Source organism: Anneissia japonica, unplaced genomic scaffold (genome assembly GCF_011630105.1).
Source record: "Anneissia japonica isolate Jap-2015-1 unplaced genomic scaffold, ASM1163010v1 scaffold2994_len2133135_cov197, whole genome shotgun sequence".
Lineage (NCBI taxonomy): Eukaryota > Metazoa > Echinodermata > Crinoidea > Comatulida > Comatulidae > Anneissia > Anneissia japonica.
This window is the reverse complement of record NW_022728550.1, coordinates 1,429,176-1,451,831: the sequence shown is the minus strand read 5'-3', so window position 1 is coordinate 1,451,831 and position 22,656 is coordinate 1,429,176. Positions and strand designations below refer to the sequence as shown.

The window sequence follows — 22,656 nt, the reverse complement described above, 5'->3', positions numbered from 1 at the left end:
CGCAATTGAAACCATCCTAAAAAGCAGACTTCTGGGGTATTTTTTTTTAGAATCCAAATTTATATGGCGCTTGCACATTCCAGAGAATATACAAAGGCGCTGGTATCAGTATTTCCCTGGTCCCTGGATACTTAGTTGGCAAACCAGCACATCTTTGTGCAACTTTCTCTGCTCCCTGGAGAGTATCCCTAGTCATGCTGCTTTACACACACAACCACATACATTGAATGCCACACCATCCCACCAGGTATCCATTTATACTCCTGGGTAGAGAGAGGCAAATGTAAGTAAAGTGCCTTTCCCAAGGACACAAGCAATGCGACGAGCATCGGTCTTGAACTCCCGATCTCACGATCGAAAGTCAAATACCTTACACGGTGCGCCACACGCTCCTTTGAAATGGTATTTGATTTGAAGGCAGTATTTCATTTTCAAATTGCATTGAAGCACAGGTTTTGATTAGGGTAGGCCTTATTTTTAATCTACTGTTGCAATACATCAATTTTGACAAAATTTTATGTAAGCAGTTACAAACTCAGTGGTCCCTTCAATGTCATTGGCCGATGTAGGATATATTTTCTGGGGGAGTGGGGCGCTAAGCTATCCGACAGGGGGGTGGGGCTGAGTGAGATAAGGATGATTTTGGCATGCAGTGCCATCCAAGGGCCATAGGCCTGATCCGGGGGAGGGGTGTCCCTCCTTAATGAAGTTTTTTTTTTTTTTAAGCAGGAACCTTTGGATGGCTGGAAATGGCACTCTCAGACTTGAAAAATACATTTAAATGTAAAGTTGATAAAATAAAATTGTTACTATACTCTCTGGCCAGTGGGGGCTTGACCTGTCCGATGGGTGCGGGGACCTTTCCCCCGATGGTACCACCACTCGTACGTGACCAATTTCCTCGCCATACAGACATATCTTGACTTCCCCTCGTTCCAGTTGCCTCCTGTAGACAGCTAACATGTAGATGAGATTAGCGGAGTTATCTATAGGCATTTTTTTTGAAGTGTAAACAATGATCAAGGATGTTATTGTTTCGGGTTCCCAAAGTAACATGTTGATAACAATTTGGCAGTATTGACCTTACTGATATCTTTATTTAGCACCCAATTTGTTACCTTATTTCTTACCTTGCATATACAGGTATTAGAATGGATGAGTTTAAAATACCAGGTTGGTAACACTGCATGAAATTAATGAGTGCAAAATGCAAGGTTTTTTACTTTAGTGCTACAGAAACTTCCTTTCATTATATTGAAAGTTTTGTGCAAAAGATTAATAATATGATGATGAGTTGAATAAGGAAATTACAAAAAAGAAATGAGACTCAACACGGTTACTGCTTGTGACATTAGTATATTCAGTTGCTCTTAGATGGATAAAATTTACAAGCGTAAATGATGCAATATGTAAAAATTCAGATGCTGAATAAAATCTACTCTTGCTCTACTTTAAAAAAAATGAATTTAATAATTAATAGATGGATAAAATTTACAAGCATTACCATCAATATGCAATAAGCAAATACAGTTGAACTTGCCCAAGTCGAATCCAAAATGGAATTGAAAAATTGTTCAATTTTGGATAAAGTTTAAATTACAGATCATTAATTAATGAAAAACATACATTTGGTATATAAAATAAGACTGACTTTGAAATATTTTGAGGCAAATTCGACTTGGGCAAGATTAACTGTATTACAAATGCTAAATATATGTAAATAAATCCACTCTTTGCTCTATATAACAGAAGATCTGATCAATCTGTTGTAGACTCATATAGTCACAAAATTCACTCCCAATTTAATAATTGATTAAAACAACATTACTATCAATTACGATGTTCAGCCTAAGCTGTAAGATGAGGAATAATACTAGCAAATGTACTGTAAGAAGGCAGAGCAACTGACAATGCATGATCTTGTTTGAGATGATCCCTGGGATACATCTACAATGCTCTCATAAAACTGACATTAAAGCGTGTATAAATATTAACAATCTATAATGAACATAGATCTGACAAATCTGAATCAAATGGTTCTAAGCATTTTACGACAATGTCCTTTACACACAAGTTCAATGTATGCACAAAGGTCAATTGATCATCATAGCTTAATTAGCATAATTACAAATACCTTATATCTGATTCATTCAAAGTTGGACCTGGGACAGTGTCATAATCAAATCATATCATTTTAAAACAAACATGTAATAAATATATGAACAAGGTTTAAAAAAATTGTAGAGGATTTATCTGCCTACTGTTGGTTTGTTTATTTTTTAGAGGTATAATATAGAGGTAGCATTCAGATTCCTGCATTAACTCAAAATAAACTAACCTCCAAATAACTTGCCAATAGGTAGCCAGTGAATTAATCTCACTTAAAATGAATCCCTAAAAATAGTAAATGTGTATGTATACTGCATAAGGCTATGCGCCACATCACAATCAATGTAGAGATTACCAAAAGGGATTCAGACTTGATATCTCAATCATGTCAGCGAATGACAGAACATTGTCTTACAATCTTGTAATCCTCTGTATTACTACAAATTCTTTATATTTTTAATCAAGCTACTTTTACATAAATGGTAAACATAATGATTGTGAATAATAATTGGGTAAATATTTATCTCAAGACAATAATACAATAGAGATATTTTTAAGTAAGTATTCTTAACAAGCTTATTTATATTAAACAACTTTGAGAAATTCATCACAGTGGTTACCTTTTAATTATACTTTTTGAATTTACAACATTCTTTTCTCACATTAGTGAGATGCACACAGGTAAATTCATAACAAAATTTTTGTTGTATTTTGATTTTTTTTTAAACAGGCCTCTTGAGGTCAGCATTGCATGCACTTAGAGCCACCCTCTTGAAAGATTGTCAAATAAATAAATGTATAAATTTTGTGTAGTAGCTGAGCTGAATCCCTGCTTGTGTACATTAGCTGAACTGAAGCATTGCTTGTCTGCAGTAGTTGAGCTGAATAACTACTTGTGTGCAACAGCTGAGATGAAGCACTGCTTGTGTGCAGTAGCTGAGCTGAATCTCTTCTTGGGGATTAACTGACAATATACAAATTCTGATATAAATTAATCTAATTTGAATATTTGAAGTGTACAATGATTTTAAAAATTTTATCCACCTGTTTCAAACCTAATTATTGTTTATTAATTTACAAAATTTAAGTTTATCCACCAGTACCATATATAACTTATTTATAATTAAAGATTTCATATTTTAAAAAATGAAACCGACATTGTATATATATTTCCTGCACCTTTGTTTAATCATAACTTTACAGTATAAGCGATTTATTGTATGCAACAAACTAAAATTCATCAAGCCCCATGTCTGGGTGAGTTATATCAGCAACTCATCTAGAAGAAATAAGCTGTCGTGTTATTTTTAAAAAGTAAACTGCAAAGGCCATGCAAAATGGAGTAGTCACAAGAGAAATAATACCAAGCATACATAATTGGCTCAGTTTCCTATGTACAGATTATCAAAACTTCTCAAAAGCAAGATCGCTGGCATCACATCTGTTCGTGCTTGGTCAAAACTTTTCATTTTTGATATATGTCAGTCATTCAGTTAATATTAAGATGCCTCTGATTATAGTGAAATGATGACTAGTTACTTTGTGCATTGCGTGGTACATAATGTGCATATGTATCATATACATCATCAGGGGTCACTAAAGGGTGGGCATGTAAACAATTACAGATAAAACAAAATCTCTGTTAACACAAACCCCCTCTTATGCTTTGTTCTGACACAGTTCAGTATCGGCAATGGGCAACATGGCCCTAGACCTTAACATCCTCCCCCTTGGCAAGAGAATCAAGAGTTTTCTTAATACGCAGTGTGGTTAGCCTAGCAGCTCCGTTATGATACCAACATTCTTTCATGAGCTTTGCCATGATACGCATCGCCTGAGGAAGAGGAAACAAATAATAACATAAGATATAGTTTTGTTTTTTTTTTTAAAAACAATAATCCAAACTATTTTTATGAAAGTTTCACATTATGAAAAAAATTGAAATGGTTATTCTTTAAAACTTTTCATAGTAACGATAATTTTAGGTTGCACTGCATAACAAGGACACAAATGCCATAGTACAGTAACACTTCCTTTTACGAATGTCGATTTTACAAAGTCAGATTTTACGAATGATAATTTGCTCTTGATGATGTCATCGACTAAGTAATAATGTCAAAAAGTCTGATTGTGTATGTTTTTTTTAAGTGATAATGTATATTTTATTTTTTATTTTTTTTATTTTTCTTAATAAAATTAGGTTTGTTGTATATATTTATTAATAGTTCAATCCTTTTCTTCCATTTATGAAATAATGATCACTATATTAGTGTAATTCAGAGCAGTATAACCTAACCAGAACAGCGAACTACCAACGGAATAATGAGCACACATATTTACAATGATGAATAAAAAAAGCGTGTTGAATTTAACAATTTATTGACATCAAGAAGAATAGATAATCATGTAGTCATGTAAACAACTCAATTCAGCGATCTAAAAACTAGAAACACCACGATAGAAAGGACCATAAAACATACAAATGTTTTAATAAGAATGAAAACAATATTTTCACAAACAAAAGAATTCTAGCGATTACAATACTTTGGTTTTTATTGAAGGTAAATTTAGCTAGTCTAGCGTGGTAGACCACGCTGCTGCATTGTCGGTTCATGCTAGGCCTGGCCGTCATCAGCCTATCGGCGCTCAATGGCAGATGATAGTTAGGGCTAGTTAGTGGGAACTGACACCTGATCTAGTTTACAAATTTTATAATTTAAAAATACTGTAAAACCATTATCAAAACAATTAGCAATGAATACTTATCAGATTATTTGTTAAACATTTTGAAATTTGTGATAATAAATGTCTCTCCATACAAATTGTTTGAATGATCACATAAGACTTGCAACTGTTAATATGCTGAAATTAAATCTATGGAGAAGTTTGATATGGTAGTTGGATGACCTGTCATGTTATTGACTAGTTTGTATTTCAATTATTCTGTACAACTTATTCAACGTATATCTGACTAAGATAGAAACCTCCACTAACAGGTGGGAAAAAATACACATATAAACAAAATAAACATCATATTAATAGTATAAATTCACATCAATCTGTCTTCACATTTATATACTTCTGATACCCATAAACTCATAAAAAATTTAATCTGAGAATGGTGACAATTTCAGCTAATATATTTTAAACAAACCTCTCCATCATGTCTACTCAGCGAAAAAAAAAAAAAACATGTATCAAGTTCTTAGTGCACATAAAACTTGAAATGTTCATTGTACACAGAGACTAGAACTTTAAGATACACTGTTTGTTGACACTTACCTCAATTGAACTCCACCAATTTGGAATTGAGGGTCTGTACTGATCAACACAAACAACTTTCCTCATCAGATCAATGTTGGGATCTAACGGCACATACTCATAGTAAGGCAAACAGCAATCTTCAACAAGACCTACAACATAAAATCAAGTAACATGTTTGACAATGTGATTGTGAACTGTCATGAAATCTAAAAAAAAAGAAAACTGCAAAATATTAATAAATAGTTCATCTGAATGGATCAAAAAACTTTTAATAAAACACTGCTCAAAGCAATTCAGTTTTCCCTGATTTACAAATCTCTTACTACATTTTTGGGGAAGGTCTTATCTGTTAGCTTTCATTATTTGGTCTCTCCTGGGCTGTTGCAGATGCTATTACTGTATTACTATTTTTTTTTTTTCATATACTTAAATATTTATTTTGTATTTTTCTTGTTTGTGTTACCCAAACTATTATTTAAAAAAAAAAATGAATTAAAAATTGATTACCAGCCAATTTATAGGAATATGCAACATAATATAGGAATTTATATTAATTATACATCTTTAACAAGAAAAATATTTTATTATTCTAAATTTTTTGTGAATAATAAATGAAAACAATTTTTTAAATCTATGTATCAATAGAATTTGATACCTGAATATATCCTTCTAAAGAGCGGTTTTTATGATTTACATATATTTTAAGACAGTAGTGTATATATTAATTTTCTGTAAATTTTATAAGAATTTAAGTTGAAACAAAGTTGTAAAACTGGTATCACGAAAAAAAAAGTGAAAATTTAAGTGTTAATTTGAAATAGATATTATAATAATAGCTAGTTTGCCTGTCTAAGAATGGTTTACCTCCAATTGTGCACCGCCTGGCAATCTCCCAAAAGACCAGCCCCAAAGCGTACACATCGGCCCTCTTGAAACAGTCAAAATGGTGAATGTTAATAGACTCATCCAGGACCTCTGGAGCCATGTACCGCTTAGTCCCAACTCGATGGTTAGGAGCAATGTCTACTTCATCTGTTGCGGAGTTATGACGGACAGCCAGACCAAGGTCAGCAATAGCGCACTGACCGTTGCGCATCACTAGAATGTTTGTACTCTTCAAATCACGATGGGCTATAGCCGGTTTGCCTGCACGAGATAAATCAAATTACTGTCTATATATATATCTGACATAACTTACTGGTTGTATACTCATATGACTGTACGTTCTAAACCCAAGTATCCTTGTAGAAAAATTTGTAGTGTAAGTCAAATACACTACATCCCAATCACCACCGAAAGATGAGGCAACCACAGGAAGAAAACAGTCCAATAATTTTTTGAAGAATTTAATCTCATTCTTTATGTAAATATTTGTGATATATTTTTTAATTTCATTTTCTAGGAAAGTTACTAAGATAACTGGTAGTGGAATAAACTTGTAAAGCACATAATATATAATCGTCTCTATGTGCTAAAACAAAAATTACAAATTTTTTATCTCCATTGGTTCCAAGAAAATGATCTTAATAGTCATATATAATTATCATAAATGTTTAACCAATCAGTGGCCTTGTTAAGTAGACCATGTGCAAAGGTTATCATACCTTGCATTCCTATTATCTCCATATGCAAATGAGTTAAACCATTTGCAATTGACCAAGACATTTTGATCATGCCATTCACATTAATTGTATTTCGATTCAGGTAGTCATAGAGGGAACCATACTCATGGTAATCTGTGATCAGTAAAAGCTGAGTAGAAATACCACTATCTGAAAAAGGAAGACAAACAGTTTTAGAAAATTGGTAAATCACATAGAAGATAACATGAATAAGAATGACTAGATTACATGGTGAACCTGCATTATCCTATTCAAACCATAGTAAAAAATAAACTAATATCTTGCTTATATGATTTTAAGTTGTTATTGTGAAACCAAATACATTTGACATTTAAGAATTATTATATTGAGAATTATCACTGTGAGTTTTATCAATATATCTTACTCCCATATGTCTTCTTTTATAAATCTTATAATATGTTCTCAGTTACCCAAATTTACTGTTTACATTAATTTTAAGCACGACTTTTTATATTAATTTTATCTTACGACATATTTTTTTTAATTTCGAAAATTTCGTTTTTATCCTGTTTTTTCCCATTTTATCTCTTTTATCTCTTAGTCTTATCATTTTCAATATTTTTACAACAACCTTCACTAAATTTTTTAATGGGAATTTTAAGTGATTATACGTGTAAATATTAAATTTTTTTGCAATTTTTTAATGTTTTTAATTGTATTAAGTATTGTTTTATATTGTATTTGTATTGTATTGTATGTATGTTACTCTTAAGAACGCACTGCAAGAACGTGTGCCGCTGTTTTAAAAGTGTCGTTTCAAATGAAGTTATTATTAAGATGTGTCTGCATCTAACATTCTGTATGGATAATATTGGCTCAAATCACAACCATTATGAATGCTTTAATATGGACACCAAGAATAATAGTATGGGCTGTAGCCTATTCTGGAAAGTTGTCCTCATCTTTTAAAATGAATTTGGTAGGATATGAACCAGTAATGATTTACCAGTCTTTTGAGTACTGCCAGATTTTGAAATTTATAGGCCTGGCTCAATTCATACCATACTTTTCCAGCACAGGAGTAATTAGCTCCTGACACCAGGCTGTCGTCGCTCTGATTCACGGCGAGAAGAATCCGATGAGATAGGACTTTAGGCCTTAATACACAATTAACATGTACACTAATTCTCTTTTTGAGATTTAGAGTGTTGGGTGGTTTATGGTCATGAGAAAAATAGTGCAATCATAACAATCTTAAGCAAACAATGTACTGTACTCCATTCCATAATTATTGTAGGTACGTACTGCAGCTGAGTTAAGGGCTAGTAAGTTGTGAATTGGGTATTAGCCTATTTATAACTTTTATGTTTACTAAACCTTTCATGTAATATATTAATAACAATTTGATACCACACTGTTTTTCTGCTATACTTTATTTATATCTTCTTTATTCTGAGTATCCTGTTCAGTAGATATCTACAGTTCTCCCAGAGGGCCACGTTAAGCTCTTAAAAACTAAGTCTCATAATGAGACTGAGACTTTAGGAGTGCCGTTGTTTTCTGCCGGGCACTCCCTGCGTAGTACTATTGTCGCACGACCAATCTAACTCCGCTCCCCCTGAGCACTACACGACGCGATGCCGTTTGCTGATTGTCGGTGGCAGTCTTAGCAGATGTCATTAAGAACAATCTGTCGCGCACTCGTCATTGCGAGTGCCCGGCTTTAGTCTTGAGAAAAAGTCCAACCCGGGACCCTGGGACTGGAAGGCAAGCTTCTTAAACCACCAAGCTATTCAACTCAACTGGAATTCTGATGATCAGGGATAAATTACTAATATGTCACATTACACACCTTGTCAAATTAAACTACCAATTAAAAATGAGAGATGTAGATTGAAGGCACTAAACCAAATAATTCAGAGTGCTTCATTATCAATGTAATTACCTTTGTTGTCAGCTGCAATAAAACCCAAAATATTTTTGTGCCGCAGCATAACAGTTTGGTAAATCTCTGCTTCTCGGAACCATGACTTCTCCTCACGTGTTGAGAAGACTTTTACAGCAACTGCCTCATTACGCCAACTTCCCCGGTAGACCTCACCATAACGTCCTTTACCGATACACTCCTGTATAGTAATCTGCCGAGCAATCGTACGTTGGACAAGAAGAGGAAGTCCTATTGATGTCAAAATAAAAGGCAAATCGATGTATAGTTTTTACAATACAAACAAAAATTGAAATAAACTTAATAAACAATTGACAATGGATGTGGCTCATAATGCATTCTTGCCAATTTACAGAATGGTAAGCTCAGTGTTATACAGAGTCACTGAATATTAACCCTCTTGAGCCTGGATTATTTTTGCAGTGCAAACCCTCGAGTCCCGGATTCTTTTGCAGTGTAACAAGTTTTTATGCGTTTCTGAGTGTATGCCTTTCAGATTAATATTTTGGAACTTTCTGTATTTTTTACAAAAAAATGTTTCAAAAACAATGTTCCTTATAGAATAAGCTTCATATTTTTTGGATTTTTTTTCTAGGTGAAAAGTAGGTGTAAAAAAAAAGAGTGCTAATAAAAAAATAACAAAAAAATGCCTATAGGGAATAGGCCTACAGTACAAGCCTAGCCTTGGCCTAAATCGTCTGCAAAAAATTGTGAAAAAAGAACAATTAGCAAAATATACTAATAACAAAATAATAAAAACATTCATAATAGACATTGTTATATTATTTGCACAAACATGCATATAAATTTATAAGCACAAGCTTTCCATTCCAATCTGTTGACTATACCGTATCCTCTCTAGGCCTAGGTCCATAATCAATTCATCAACATCACCACCACCGTCATCAAGTTTTCAAATCAACATTTCCAAAAAAATTTCACACAGCATGATATCAGTTTTTCTTTTAATTCCAAAATAAACAAGCTTGACGCATGTGTACAAAAAATTTCAAAAGTTTTGGAGCCAGAATATACACAGAACAGCGATTTGAAAACAGCCTATTTTTCGTTAGTAAATTTTGACTGCGGTTGAAGTTGGGTAGCCTCAACTTCAAATCCATTTTGATTGGAGTTGAAGTTGGGATCAAGAGGGTTAAGTCATACTGACAGATAGATGTGTGTGGCTGCCACTAATAGCAATAGTAATCAAAATTACGGATTTAAAGCTCAAAATCTTAAAACACAACAATATTCTATATTCATTTCCCATAAAAAAAAAATAATTAAGTTAATTTTTTAAACGTTCCTTCATACGCATTATATATTGTCAAAACGTTTCATACATTTAAAAAGTTTCAAATGGTCTTTGATCTGTTATGCATTAAAAACACAATCAATTGAGAATCTATAATTGTCATAGTTATTAATATCCAAGATAGAAACTGGACCTATGACTACAGTAGTATGAAAGTCACAGTTTGATACTGGACATATAACTACTATAAAAGAGTCACAGTTTGATTCAAGTTTGATAATTCTTCTCGCGTATGCATTGTAAATCATATTGATTTACAAATTACAGTTTGATATTAATATCTACATAATGGAACGCAGGGGTTTACTCATTCTCTGACAATGTTCTAACCTGCGATCAAAGACAGGATATCAAAGGTTTCCATACAGACGTCTAGCATGATGTCAGTTTTTTTTAAATTCCAAAATAAACAAGCTTGACGCATGTGTACAAAAAATTTCAAAAGTTTTGGAGCCAGAATATACTGTACACAGAACAGCGATTTGAAAACAGCCTATTTTTCATTAATAAATTTCGACTACAGTTGAAGTTGGGTAGCCTCAACTTCAAATCCATTTTGATTGGAGTCGAAGTTGGGATCAAGAGGGTTAAGTCATACTGACAGATAGATGTGTGTGGCTGCCACTAATAGCAATAGTAATCAAAATTTCAGATTTAAAGCTCAAAATCTTAAAACACAACAATATTCTTATATTCATTTCCCATAAAAAAAAAAAAAAATTAAGTTAATTTTTTAAAAATTCCTTCATACGCATTATATATTGTCAAAACGTTTCATACATTTAAAAAGTTTCAAATGGTCTTTGATCTGTTATGCATTAAAAACACAATGAATTGAGAATCTATAATTGTCATAGTTATTAATATCCAAGATAGAAACTGGACCTATGACTACAGTAGTATGAAAGTCACAGTTTGATACTGGACATATAACTACTATAAAAGAGTCACAGTTTGATTCAAGTTTGATAATTCTTCTCACGTATGCATTGTAAATCATATTGATTTACAAATTACAGTTTGATATTAATATCTACATAATGGAACGCAGGGGTTTACTCATTCTCTGACAATGTTCTAACCTGCGATCAAAGCATTGCGTGGAGCTTTGCGTTTAAATCCCCACGCTGATGTTAAAGTGTACTGTAGGCCTATAAATGCCTTACTCGATACCATTGTCACCACGTTAATAATTAGAGGGTGATTGGGTTTCATATAGTTACCGGCCCAGTAATTAAATAAGGGGAGCTGGCGAGGTGATCGCTGGCATTCTGATGCGAGGGGGTGGGCGTTGGTAATAGTGTTACGTCACGATACCATGTGATGCTACTCCGTTGCTATCCGACGCCATTTTCCCACTGACAAACCATTGATCCCAATTTCTAACGTAATTATTAAGAAGCTGTCTCTTATACACATCTAGATGTGTATAAGAGACAGGTTATTAATATCCAAGATAGAAACTGGACCTATGACTAGTATGAAAGTCACAGTTTGATATTGGACATATAACTACTATAAAAGAGTCACAGTTTGATTCAAGTTTGATAATTCTTCTCGCATATGCATTGTAAATCATATTGATTTACAAATTACAGTTTGATATTAATATCTACATAATGAAACGCAGGGGTTTACTCATTCTCTGACAATGTTCTAACCTGCGATCAAAGACAGGATATCGAAGGTTTCCATACAGACGTCTAGACAACGTGTTGACGTAAGCACTAACTAGTAAATCTTAAATAACCAACTCACATACAGGATTCTTGAAATGCTACTGCAACAGTCATAAATTTACATAAATTGAAAAAAATTAGATTTAGTTGGTACTGTATGTTTTTGTTTGTAGAATAGTTGCGCAGAGAAAAATGGTACCAATATTTACTGCAGCTAAGACACTAACACAAATAATACTATGAGAAAATGTTTGAATATTGTACAGTATGTCTAATAAATAATAATACCCACAATTTGGGTTGAATAACACATATGTTAATACCGTAGGCTACCGTCTTCTTGATTTTTTTTCTCTATCCAACACTTAAGACTAATAAATCATTTTCCCAAGTTCATTATAGAGCCAACTCTAATAGCTATACACTCAACAAATTAATATGTTGAATATCTTGACCAGACGGAAGGTTGTGGTAAATGCTAATTATAGTGTATGGAAATTTTATGATTATGTACAGACATCCTACTCACTGAAATGAAGACAACAGTTTTATCTACAGTATATAGTTAAAGTGATAATAATTAAAAACAATAAAATAAAACTTTACAATTAATTATTATTAATATTATGTCCTTATTATACAATCCCTATAGTGCCCCGGTATTCAACCTACGACCCGCCAAAAAATTTGATCTGGCCCGCTACATTGCTCAAAAATAAATTATTTTCCTGGTCAATTTTCAGTTATTATTGCAAAAGAATTTGCTAAAGAAGTGGAGATGACATTCACATGAGTAAAATGTGTTACTTAATCTCAGAACTTAGACATACAGGAAAACGTTGGAATTAATAGGAATATACTGTAATGACCCATACATTTTTGAAGAGAATAGGAATGCCACTGTCACCCAGTCTGGCAATGTTAACAAGTGTCATGGCTTTTTCCAAGTGCAGTACTATCTACAGTAGTGGCCAGCAGCTTAAAAAGGTTAAATACCCGGGCTATAGTGTACCTACCCAAATAATTTTAAAGTGGAAATAAAAATGGTAATTTTATGCACTGATGTATTGTTATTACTGGTACATATTTTGTCAAAATTACCAGTCATGAAATGTTCCTTAACAATGTTTAAAGGGAGCTCACCTGACAATCCATATTGGTATTCACTTAAAATTTATAAAAATATTATTGGTAAATATTACACAATATATCAATAACATCTAACAATACTCTGGAATTAGACCTTTGAAAAACAACTACCTGTAGAACATAACTTTACTAATTGAGACAGATCTGCAATACCGCAATATTGCGGTAAGCATGCTGACATGGGTTTGTCTGAAAGGGTCGATACGCCAATTACCCCGGCTTACTTTAGACCATCTCTTAATATTTCAGTAACGGTTACTGGCTTGCTCTGTTTAAAAGGGCTATAATACCGCCATTGGAAAGGGGCAACTTGATATTGTGGCAATCACGCCGGAGTTTGCACTTAACAAGGAGGTTAAAGTTTAAAACAATTGAGCGCTGTAGTATTAACATTTTCACTTCAACATGAAACTTCTAGATCAAAAATATTATATTGATCTTTTTCTTGGGGGGGGGGGGGGATAATTTTCTTTTGTTTAACCAGTGAAATAAATGTTACAAACATGCAACGTTAAGATAAAATACATAAATATGTATGTAGTATGTAATTACGTTAAGATATTATATTGATCGTTTTAGAAGCGATAAGAACCTAGCACACTTAGCCTAGCCCATGGCCAGCAGCTAGCTAGCAGGTAAACACGTGCGAGTAGCTCACTTTTCTCGCACTGGTAACGCTTGTTAGATCGTATCTTGTAATAATGTTTGTCATGTTTTGGAAGAATGGAGCTGTTGTACTTTGTAAAATTCTGTCGCATTTTATAATACTTCAAATGACTATTTTCTTACAACCTTTTGCAGTTTTTGAGGAATTAAATAAAAACTTGTGTTAATGATTGTTTGGTGTGAATACCAAGAGATTAAAGGTCCCACTGTCTGTCATATTTTCGAATCATTTTAAACACTGTACTCTGTTCTTTGATAATGCTACAGTGTTTTTGATGGATTAAATAAAATATTGGTGTGGATGTGTGATAAAGATGTCAAAAGTCACATGAAAAATAATATTTTTCATTTAATGTATAATAAACCAGCGTTGTATGATAGGCCTACTATGCAGCATTTTAGAAGGAAGCGAGTTATCTGTTAATAACGATAACACGCAAGGAGCAGGATTTGAAGGTCAGAGGTCATACAGTGTTACATCACGTTACCACGTGTTACTACTCTGTTGCTATTGGTGACACAAAATGTGTTTAACCAACGCCATTTTCTCCACCACAAACCATTGATCCCAATTTCTAACGTAATTATTAAGAAGTTGTATCTTAACTTTTCTTTGTAAATGTTAATTGATGATTAAATGTGTGTTCAATAACTAATATAATGCGAACTTTTTGTGTTTTTAGTACATTTTGATGGTAAATTATTAGGTTTTAAAATTCCCATTCCAGAAAGTTTATTCTAAACCATTAAGATTATGAAGTCATTCAGGCGTAATGAACGGTAACCAACGTCCACAGGGCGCCATCTGGTGTTGTGACGACACACAACTGTAGTACTCTATAGGGCTCATTTGAAAAAAAATACTGCATTTTTAAATGTGAATGGCAACTACAAGGAGAATTTTCAAGGTCAGAAATCACTGTGTATAATTTTGAAAATGTTAATAATTAGAAAAATTACCATTTTTTTGTATTTGTACACATCTCAAAACAGTGTGATGATGTAATATCACAAACCAACAGCAATCATCCCCACAAAAATCTCTAAAGTTTCATTAGAACTTTGGCTCCGTGGCAAGTTTACAACAGTAACCATGCAAGTAATAATAACTGTATGTAATTGGGAGATGTGCATAAATATTTTGAGTTGTAATGGACTAAACAAATCTTTTTAAAGCCAGCACTAGATGGGCAACACAAAAATGTTTTTACCTTACTTAACCTACACATATTTGCACCTGATATTAATGTCATTTATGTCCATAAAAAGCATTAAGAATGTAAACTATTATTATTAAACATGTTAAAGGCTGTATGAGATACAGCATGTGTTTGTACAGTACAGTACTGTAGCCACATGTCCATCACAATAGGATGAATACAAACTTTTAGACTGCCAGTTTCAATTTTATTTAATACAAAATAAAACATATGTAATAACTAATAAAATAAAAGAAAATAAAAGATAACTCACCAGAGCCAGATCCTGGAAGAGTGGGATCAATGATATCTATTAAGCTTGGACCTCCATCTAAAAATGGATGGGGGACTTCTGCGCTGTTAATCATAATCCTGGGCAAGTTATGGTGAAAATGACGGGCGACTAATATAATCATGATGAGGATACACACAAAACATATCGGCACAGCAATAATGGCGGCAAGCTCTAAGGTGTCAAACTTATTCCCTGTTCCATCTTCATTAGAATCTAATAATTAATTGGAAATACTTTTGAATGAGAATAACATACATTTTGAACACTTTGAAAATCACTAATGTTCAATAGTCAATGGTCATAGTACTTTCATGTACCTGTAACTGAAATACCACAGTTTTGCATATATAATATTCATTTGTCTTAAATATTTGTAAAAAATATCCCTTTCCCACAGATACAATAGAGCATGGTTTTCAAAGTAGAAAAATTGTGTATACCGTAGCACTTCGCACTCCAGTGTTCAGGGTCAACTGAATTATACATCTTGTCAAGATGGTGCAAATGTTGCATCTAGGTAGAAGTGCGATAGTGCCACCAATGTGTTATAAATTATTATATTATTATTAATTTACATCTTCATCAAAATCTGTCATAGCACACTAAAAAATGAAAACTTTGTACTACGATATCACTGGACAACAAGCAACGCTGATTTCATCTATAAAAAGTTGAAAAATCATGCACTAAAACATCATTTTGGTCTATAGAGAATTAAATATCAATGCGCCTGGATTGGATGCTATATTAAAATATTGAGTTGGAAAAGGACTTTAGGATTAAATTAGTGTTATAACTTTGGCAATTTAGTGGGATTCCTCAAAATTAAACCATTTATCAATTATTTAACTGTTGATTGACAGATATACATAATTAATAATTGATCTATTATTTAATAGATTGAATTGGTGAAAAATATTTATTGGTCCGCACGAAGCGCTGACCCAGAGCCTCACTGCTGTTCTTCTTCTTGCTACTAAAACTTTAAAAACTTTAAAAGTGTCCAGCTTCGCCAATTTTGAACGGATGTGCATGAAACTTTGTACACATAAACTACAGGTCCACAAACGTTCATTGCCCTTTTTTTAAGTTTGTCCCCAGGGTTCCCCCTACACCTACAAAACAAAACAGAGGATTCAAACAATAAAAGCGTCCAGTTTTGAACGAACATGCAGGAAATTTTGTACACATATTTAATTAGAGGTGATTTCGTTCATCGCCCTTTTTTTAAGTTTGACCCCATGGTTCTCCGACACCTACAAAAAAAAACAGGGGTTTCAAACATTCAAAGCGTCCAGCGTCAACAGTTTTAAACATAGGTGCATGAAATTTTGTATACATAAACTAGAGGCGATTTCCAAAAAAATGTTCCTCGCCCTTTTTTTAAGTTTGACCCCAGGGTTCCCTCTACACCTACAAAACAAAACGGGTTTCAGCAAGGACTGTACATTACTGCCATTTACCACTACTGTAATAGTGCATGTCGCATGAATGGCGCGGTCGGTTAAGGACGTGTTCTAAACTTAAGGTCGCAATTCGAATCCCATATTTAGCAAGTTTGAATCACATATTTAATTTTTTTTTTATTTTGTCAAACAGTTCTTCATGTTCATTAAAAAAGACCAAGGCGCGATTTGAACTCGCAACCTTCGGTTAAGGAGGTGTTCTAAAGAACTTAAGGTCGTCAGTTCGAAACGCATCTTGTATTAAATTTTTTTTTTCAATTTAAAATTTTTTTAACTTTGTACAAATGATCATTCTAAAATAATGTTTTTGTTTTCTTGTACAAATAAACATTCTAATTAATTAAAAATTACTGTAAATTATTTCCATTACCACTAACAGGGCACGTAGCATGAGTGGTGCGGAGGAAGTGTTCTCAAGAACTTACGGTCGTGAGTTTGAAATGTGTCTTGGTATTCAATTTTTTTTCAATTTATTTATTTATTTAAATTTAGAAAAAATGATCATTCTAAATAATGGTTTTTTTTTTGTTTTTTTTTTGTACAAACAAACATTCTAATTATTTAAAAATTTCTATCAAGTTAGCTCTTCCAAAAAAAACCCAATCTAATAACTTGTGGCTGTACCATATTTATGCATGAGGAACACTCAGACATTGTGAGTGTTCGCTCTTGTTTTAATTACCTATGTATGAAAATATCTATCCTGGTAATGGCAGGTTTTATGTTAGAAATATTCTGTTGAACAATTGTAATAAAATATTTACAAAAATTGATCATTTAAACAATTGAACTATTGTTACCTTTACACATTTGTTCACATAATTCTTTTGTTTTGAATCGATTGTCATTGCCTCCACATCCAGAATATGAAAATTGTACACAGCGTTTAGTTTCGGGTAAGTAAACATAGCGTACTGTTTCTATACCTTCGCATTTACCACTGTGTACTGGTTGGTTACAAACAACTGAAAGAGAATAAGATTGGCTTTATAAAAAGTTAATAATAAAAAAATTAATAATTACTATTTAATATATGTGGCGGTGACGATGCATGCGCAATGAGTAACAAAATGATGAAATAATCAAATATACCAATCATCGGGCCGTTCTCATAGTCGTTGTCAAGGAGAGCTTGGGTTTGTATACGTGAAAAAAACCTGATTTTAATTGGTGAAAATAAAGGCTATCACAATACTGTAGATTGACCAGTCATAGTCAAACTTATAAAATTAGCTTTATAATGATGCTAAACATGACATGGCTGGCTTTAAAACGTGGTCGGTAGTAAGGATGATTTCGCGAGTGTTTTATAGGGTAGACAAAATGTAATTTTTCAAACTTCCAGGTTATAGCGCATCTCCCTAAAATCATGATTTTGGGCATACAGTATTAAGATAAATAATAAAACCAGAGCCTTGCAGGTGTCAACATTCCTATGCATGATACATGACTTTATCAGAAAATATAAGGTTGGGTCAAATTTGTGGTGGTTTAACGTGAACAACTCAGGAGGAGTGAGTTTTTATGGTCCAAAATAGTGATTTTTGACCACATTGTTGATGTTTGATAGGCAAATTAAGTTAGTAGAATCAGAAAAAAAAAAAAATTTTTTTTTTTAAATTTTGTAGGCCTATGTAGGTATACAGTATTATTTTTATTTTACAGTACAGTAGAAACCCTCAATTACGAACCCCGATTTAACGAATTCCCGATTTTACAAACGTAAAATCAAGATGACGACGTCATGAAAAGTAAAGTGAAAAATTTTTAAAAATTTTTTTAATCTGCTCAAATTGTAACTGTTATTAGCATGCTTACAACACAACATACCATCAGTACTATGTAATTCTCAAGTGAAGGAGGCCCTCTAATGGGCCTCTTCAAACTCAGTGTTTATTATGGCTTCACACATGTGCATGCGACAAATTTTACTTCTCTTTTAATCATGGTTTCAAAGTCAACATAGTGCTTGATTGTTTTATTGAATGATCAATATATATAAGTATCTATTGAAGTTGTGTCGGAGTAAAATCCACAATCTAGGTATTTAAGAAGATTAAAAATGTCCAATTAAAAACAAATTTTTTGTAGGGCCTAGATTGGGATCAGAATGCTTAGAAACTGTTTACTCTAGGCATATGCCCCCTCAGACTTAGCTGCGTAGGCCTGTGGGCCTAGCCTAGGCCTAGTTTATGCCAGTGTAAGTAGTACCAGAGCAAATATATAGGAAGTTGGGTCAACCCTGATTTTACGAATACCCGCAATTACGAACGGTTCTGGCCACATGCTGTACGTAATTGTTTGCTGTGGTAGCGAAAATGTTGGCCTATAATAGGCCTAATTAATACAACAACTGTGATACTTTTATCACTATGGATTGTTTTCAACTTTCGCAGGAACGTATTCAGGGTGGCGCTGCTTCCCTCCTCTCCCCCTCCCCTCACCCCTTTGTACACAGTTTTAATACAAATTGGTTGCTTAAATCACTCAAACTCTTTAATAATGATCAACAAAACTTAAACTTATGAAGTAAACAGTTTGGGTCAAATGTCTGTGTAAAAAAAAAATATATATAGGCAAAAATAAAATAACAGTAAAAACAATATTTGGTTTTATTTCAAAATTATTATTTACTAAATGTAGTGTCAATAAACACAATACTTTGTATGTTAGTACTGTTTGTACTAGTATGCTAACTGACACCTTGATATTTTCCACAATGGCAATGTGGGCCAGGATGACAAGATTGAGTGCAATGGGAATAAAGTGATGGATGGCTAGTTAGTAAACTAATTCCAAGGGTACCATTAGGCATGTCACTGTCAGTAAAACAAAATGTCGGATGAAGTCCTGAAGATGTCTACACACACACATACATAAACACACACGCAAAAGTGAATACAATAGTTCCTATTGCATTACTGTACATGCATAGGAACTGTTGAGTAAATTTGATTATATAATATTTAAACTACATGATTCTGTTGAAAACTTGATTTGTGCAAATATTGACCTCTACCATTGTTTTGGCCTATGTTCCAAAACGGCCAACTAGACTAGAAAAAAAATCTGAAAAAAATGAGTTAGGGGGAGTGGAATGTTAGAAGCAATCCACATAGCCAGATATCCTAATTAACCCCTTCTGGTCACCCTAAGCCCTGTTGACACTTGATTTTACTCCTTGTATACAAATGGCGGCCATTTTGAAAAATGGCTGCCATGCGCATAAAATTGAAACTAAATAATCTACAGAAATGATTTTGGTGTCTAAACTCATAATTTCTAGACAGGCAACAATCTAGACATATAAAAACTACTGTCACTCAAGCCAGAATGGAACATAATTAAAAAATAGGTCTAAAAATAATCGCAAAATATACTTACTTAAAATGTACTAAAATAAGAATGAGTATATAAGCTAGTTTTCTATGTAATCCAGATAGATTTTTGAGCAAAAATAGATTTTATTTACTAATTTTATCCTTTTTACTGCGCTGAATTCAAAAAAGTTAGGTGCCATTTTTTTCCCAGAGTCATCGGCCGCCATTTTGAATTTCAAGATGGCTGACGCACCACATAAAACATGGTCATGATTGGTGTCAATGGAAAGCAGTGGCGGATCCAGGGGGTTCAAGGGGTTCGGACGAACCCCCCTCTGTAAAGAAACGTAACAAAATACTGTTGGTTCCTGGCTTACAAAACGCATTACCAACCGTTTCTCGCGCATTGTGCGGGACGGTCCCGCTTCAAAGTGATTTTGGATGTAACACGCATTTGGCGGAAACACATGCGTGATCTTAAATTTGTCACGCATTTAGTCCATGCATGACGACGAATAATCACGAATTCAGGGAAAATATATTTAAAATTAGAAGAAATTAGAAGAAAACTACCAAAAGTTAAAAGAAAAGAAGCTTGTTATTTTTATTATATTTAATCTTGAATGTTCTAATTTCTTAATTCATTTTTAAAAAAATATTTTAAATACAAAAGAATTTGTTTCTGTATTAGTTTCAACAAAGAAGTTTCTGTAATATGGGAGAATTTTTTTTTTCTTTTTTTTTTTTGTTCCTGTTTTCAAAATGTCTGTCTACTTTTAAATTTTGATTTTTAATTGTGTATAGAAGATGAATGTGCATGTTTTTTTGTACGCAAGCTTGTCTTTGAGTCGGGTTAACTCACTATAATCTAAAAAAAATATAATCTGCTATCAAAAAACTCCAAATATTAAGTTCTGGTTATATCTGCAAAAGCCTGGGAAGATTTTTAAATTTAGTAGACTCAAAATAGAGGTGGTTTGAGGCTTTACTTTACAGAATATAGCACTATTACGGTAGCTACTTGCCACCTGCTAATTTTCCCCACTGATTTTTTTTTTCTACCTGGAGAGCTATTCCAGGCCCAGGCTATTCCCCCCCCCCCCATTTTTTCGATGCATTGTTCCTCTTAGTTTTCCCTATTGATTTTTTTCCATCAGGTTAGTTTCATTATACTTTATAAGAGAGAACATATTTTTTTATTTTTATTTTGTGTTTTCTCTATATCAATTAATTATTGTCTAGTCATTGTAAGGTTACACTAAAAAAGTATGCCGATGATACAAAAGCGTTATTCAATCAATTGACTGATTGACTATTGATGCATTCGCAATACCGTATTGATGAAGCCCAAATACACATTGTAGAAACGTTTTGAAAGTTTAAATCCGGTTTTACATAAGAAATACAGGAAAGAAAACAGGATATCTTTATACAGTAACATGCTTCCTCTTTTGGAATTTCGATATCACCTTTTTCCTAGTCGTTCTATATACCCATATTTCATCCACAAAAAAACACTCTTACTATTTCTGTACTTCTACAGTACTTAGGAGGTCAATGCCCATTAGTGATTCTCTTCTACGATACGCCTACTACTGAAAGGTCCACTGATTAATCGCAGATGAGAAAGTATAATACATACTCCAAGTATTGAAATACACGCCATCGTGTTGGGATTCAATATTTCGACATTAATTATGTCATCATACGCCTACTTTTATTTCAAATTGTGTGTTACGGTTGGTAGCAAATACGCCTATATCATTAAATATATTTCATTTAATTAATGTTATTTAATTTGTTTATCAGAAAATTAGGTTAATTTATGTTTTATAAAGTATGGGTAGGCCTATTATATATATAGGCTTAGCCCAACTAGCATTTAATTAAATACATTAGAAACACTGTTTTGGCTCGACGTCGTAATAATTATGTACGAAAGTGTATTCTTCAGGCCTATCAGTTCATCGATCTATGGAAGAAAGAATCCAACTACTCAATAATGTTGGAATATAGAATACATGCCAAGTTGGAGATAGCTAGAGGCTTGAGATTTTAACAGGAAATAACACAATTGACATGAGTCGAGGGCCCGTCTAAGGGCCCCGAAAAATTTTGGGCTTAGATGCTCTCTGGGTACTCTGAATATCTCTAGTGCTGAAATTAAACCTTAAAAATGAGTACCTATAACAGGAACGATAGAATAATCTCACTACAATAATTATAATTACAATAATTATAATTACAATAATAATAATAATAATAATAATAATAATAAAAATAATAATAATAATAATAATTAATAATAATAATTTAATACTGGTTGCCTTTTTGCCCTTTAAACCTGTTTCATTTTGCTGTTATTGTGATGTGGGTCTATTTGTTGAAAAATGTTTAAATGTTGATTGTTTATATTTTTTTGCTTGAACCCACTACTTTTATAAAATTCAACCAATTTTGAGTGATGAATAAAGAATGATTTGATTTTATTTGAATCGGAGACCTACAGTACCGGCCAGTTGTATTGCAAAAATCCCAACGCGTTTTACCCGTTGTCGTTGCGTTGCGTTTGCGTTGAGTTGCATTGCGTTGAAATGAACGTTGAGAGTACATTGTTTATTTAACGATGTCGTGTTCGCGTGTCAATAATTGGTGATAGTTAATTC

General features: G+C 33.0%; 1 protein-coding gene across 1 annotated transcript in view; it reads right to left on the bottom strand.

The window, feature by feature from the left end:
• Nucleotides 1-1,336: 1,336 nt before the first annotated feature.
• Nucleotides 1,337-22,656, bottom strand: part of LOC117114315 (TGF-beta receptor type-1-like) — a 27,856-nt gene continuing 6,536 nt past the window's right edge. The window contains exons 3-9 of the mRNA XM_033257953.1: nucleotides 17,471-17,635; nucleotides 15,184-15,417; nucleotides 8,902-9,132; nucleotides 6,978-7,145; nucleotides 6,238-6,519; nucleotides 5,392-5,522; nucleotides 1,337-3,943 (exon numbers count right to left, since the gene is read on the bottom strand). Coding sequence (XP_033113844.1) covers nucleotides 3,818-3,943; nucleotides 5,392-5,522; nucleotides 6,238-6,519; nucleotides 6,978-7,145; nucleotides 8,902-9,132; nucleotides 15,184-15,417; nucleotides 17,471-17,635 — 1,337 coding nt within the window. The 3' untranslated portion in view covers nucleotides 1,337-3,817. The remainder of the gene's footprint in view (nucleotides 3,944-5,391; nucleotides 5,523-6,237; nucleotides 6,520-6,977; nucleotides 7,146-8,901; nucleotides 9,133-15,183; nucleotides 15,418-17,470; nucleotides 17,636-22,656) is intronic.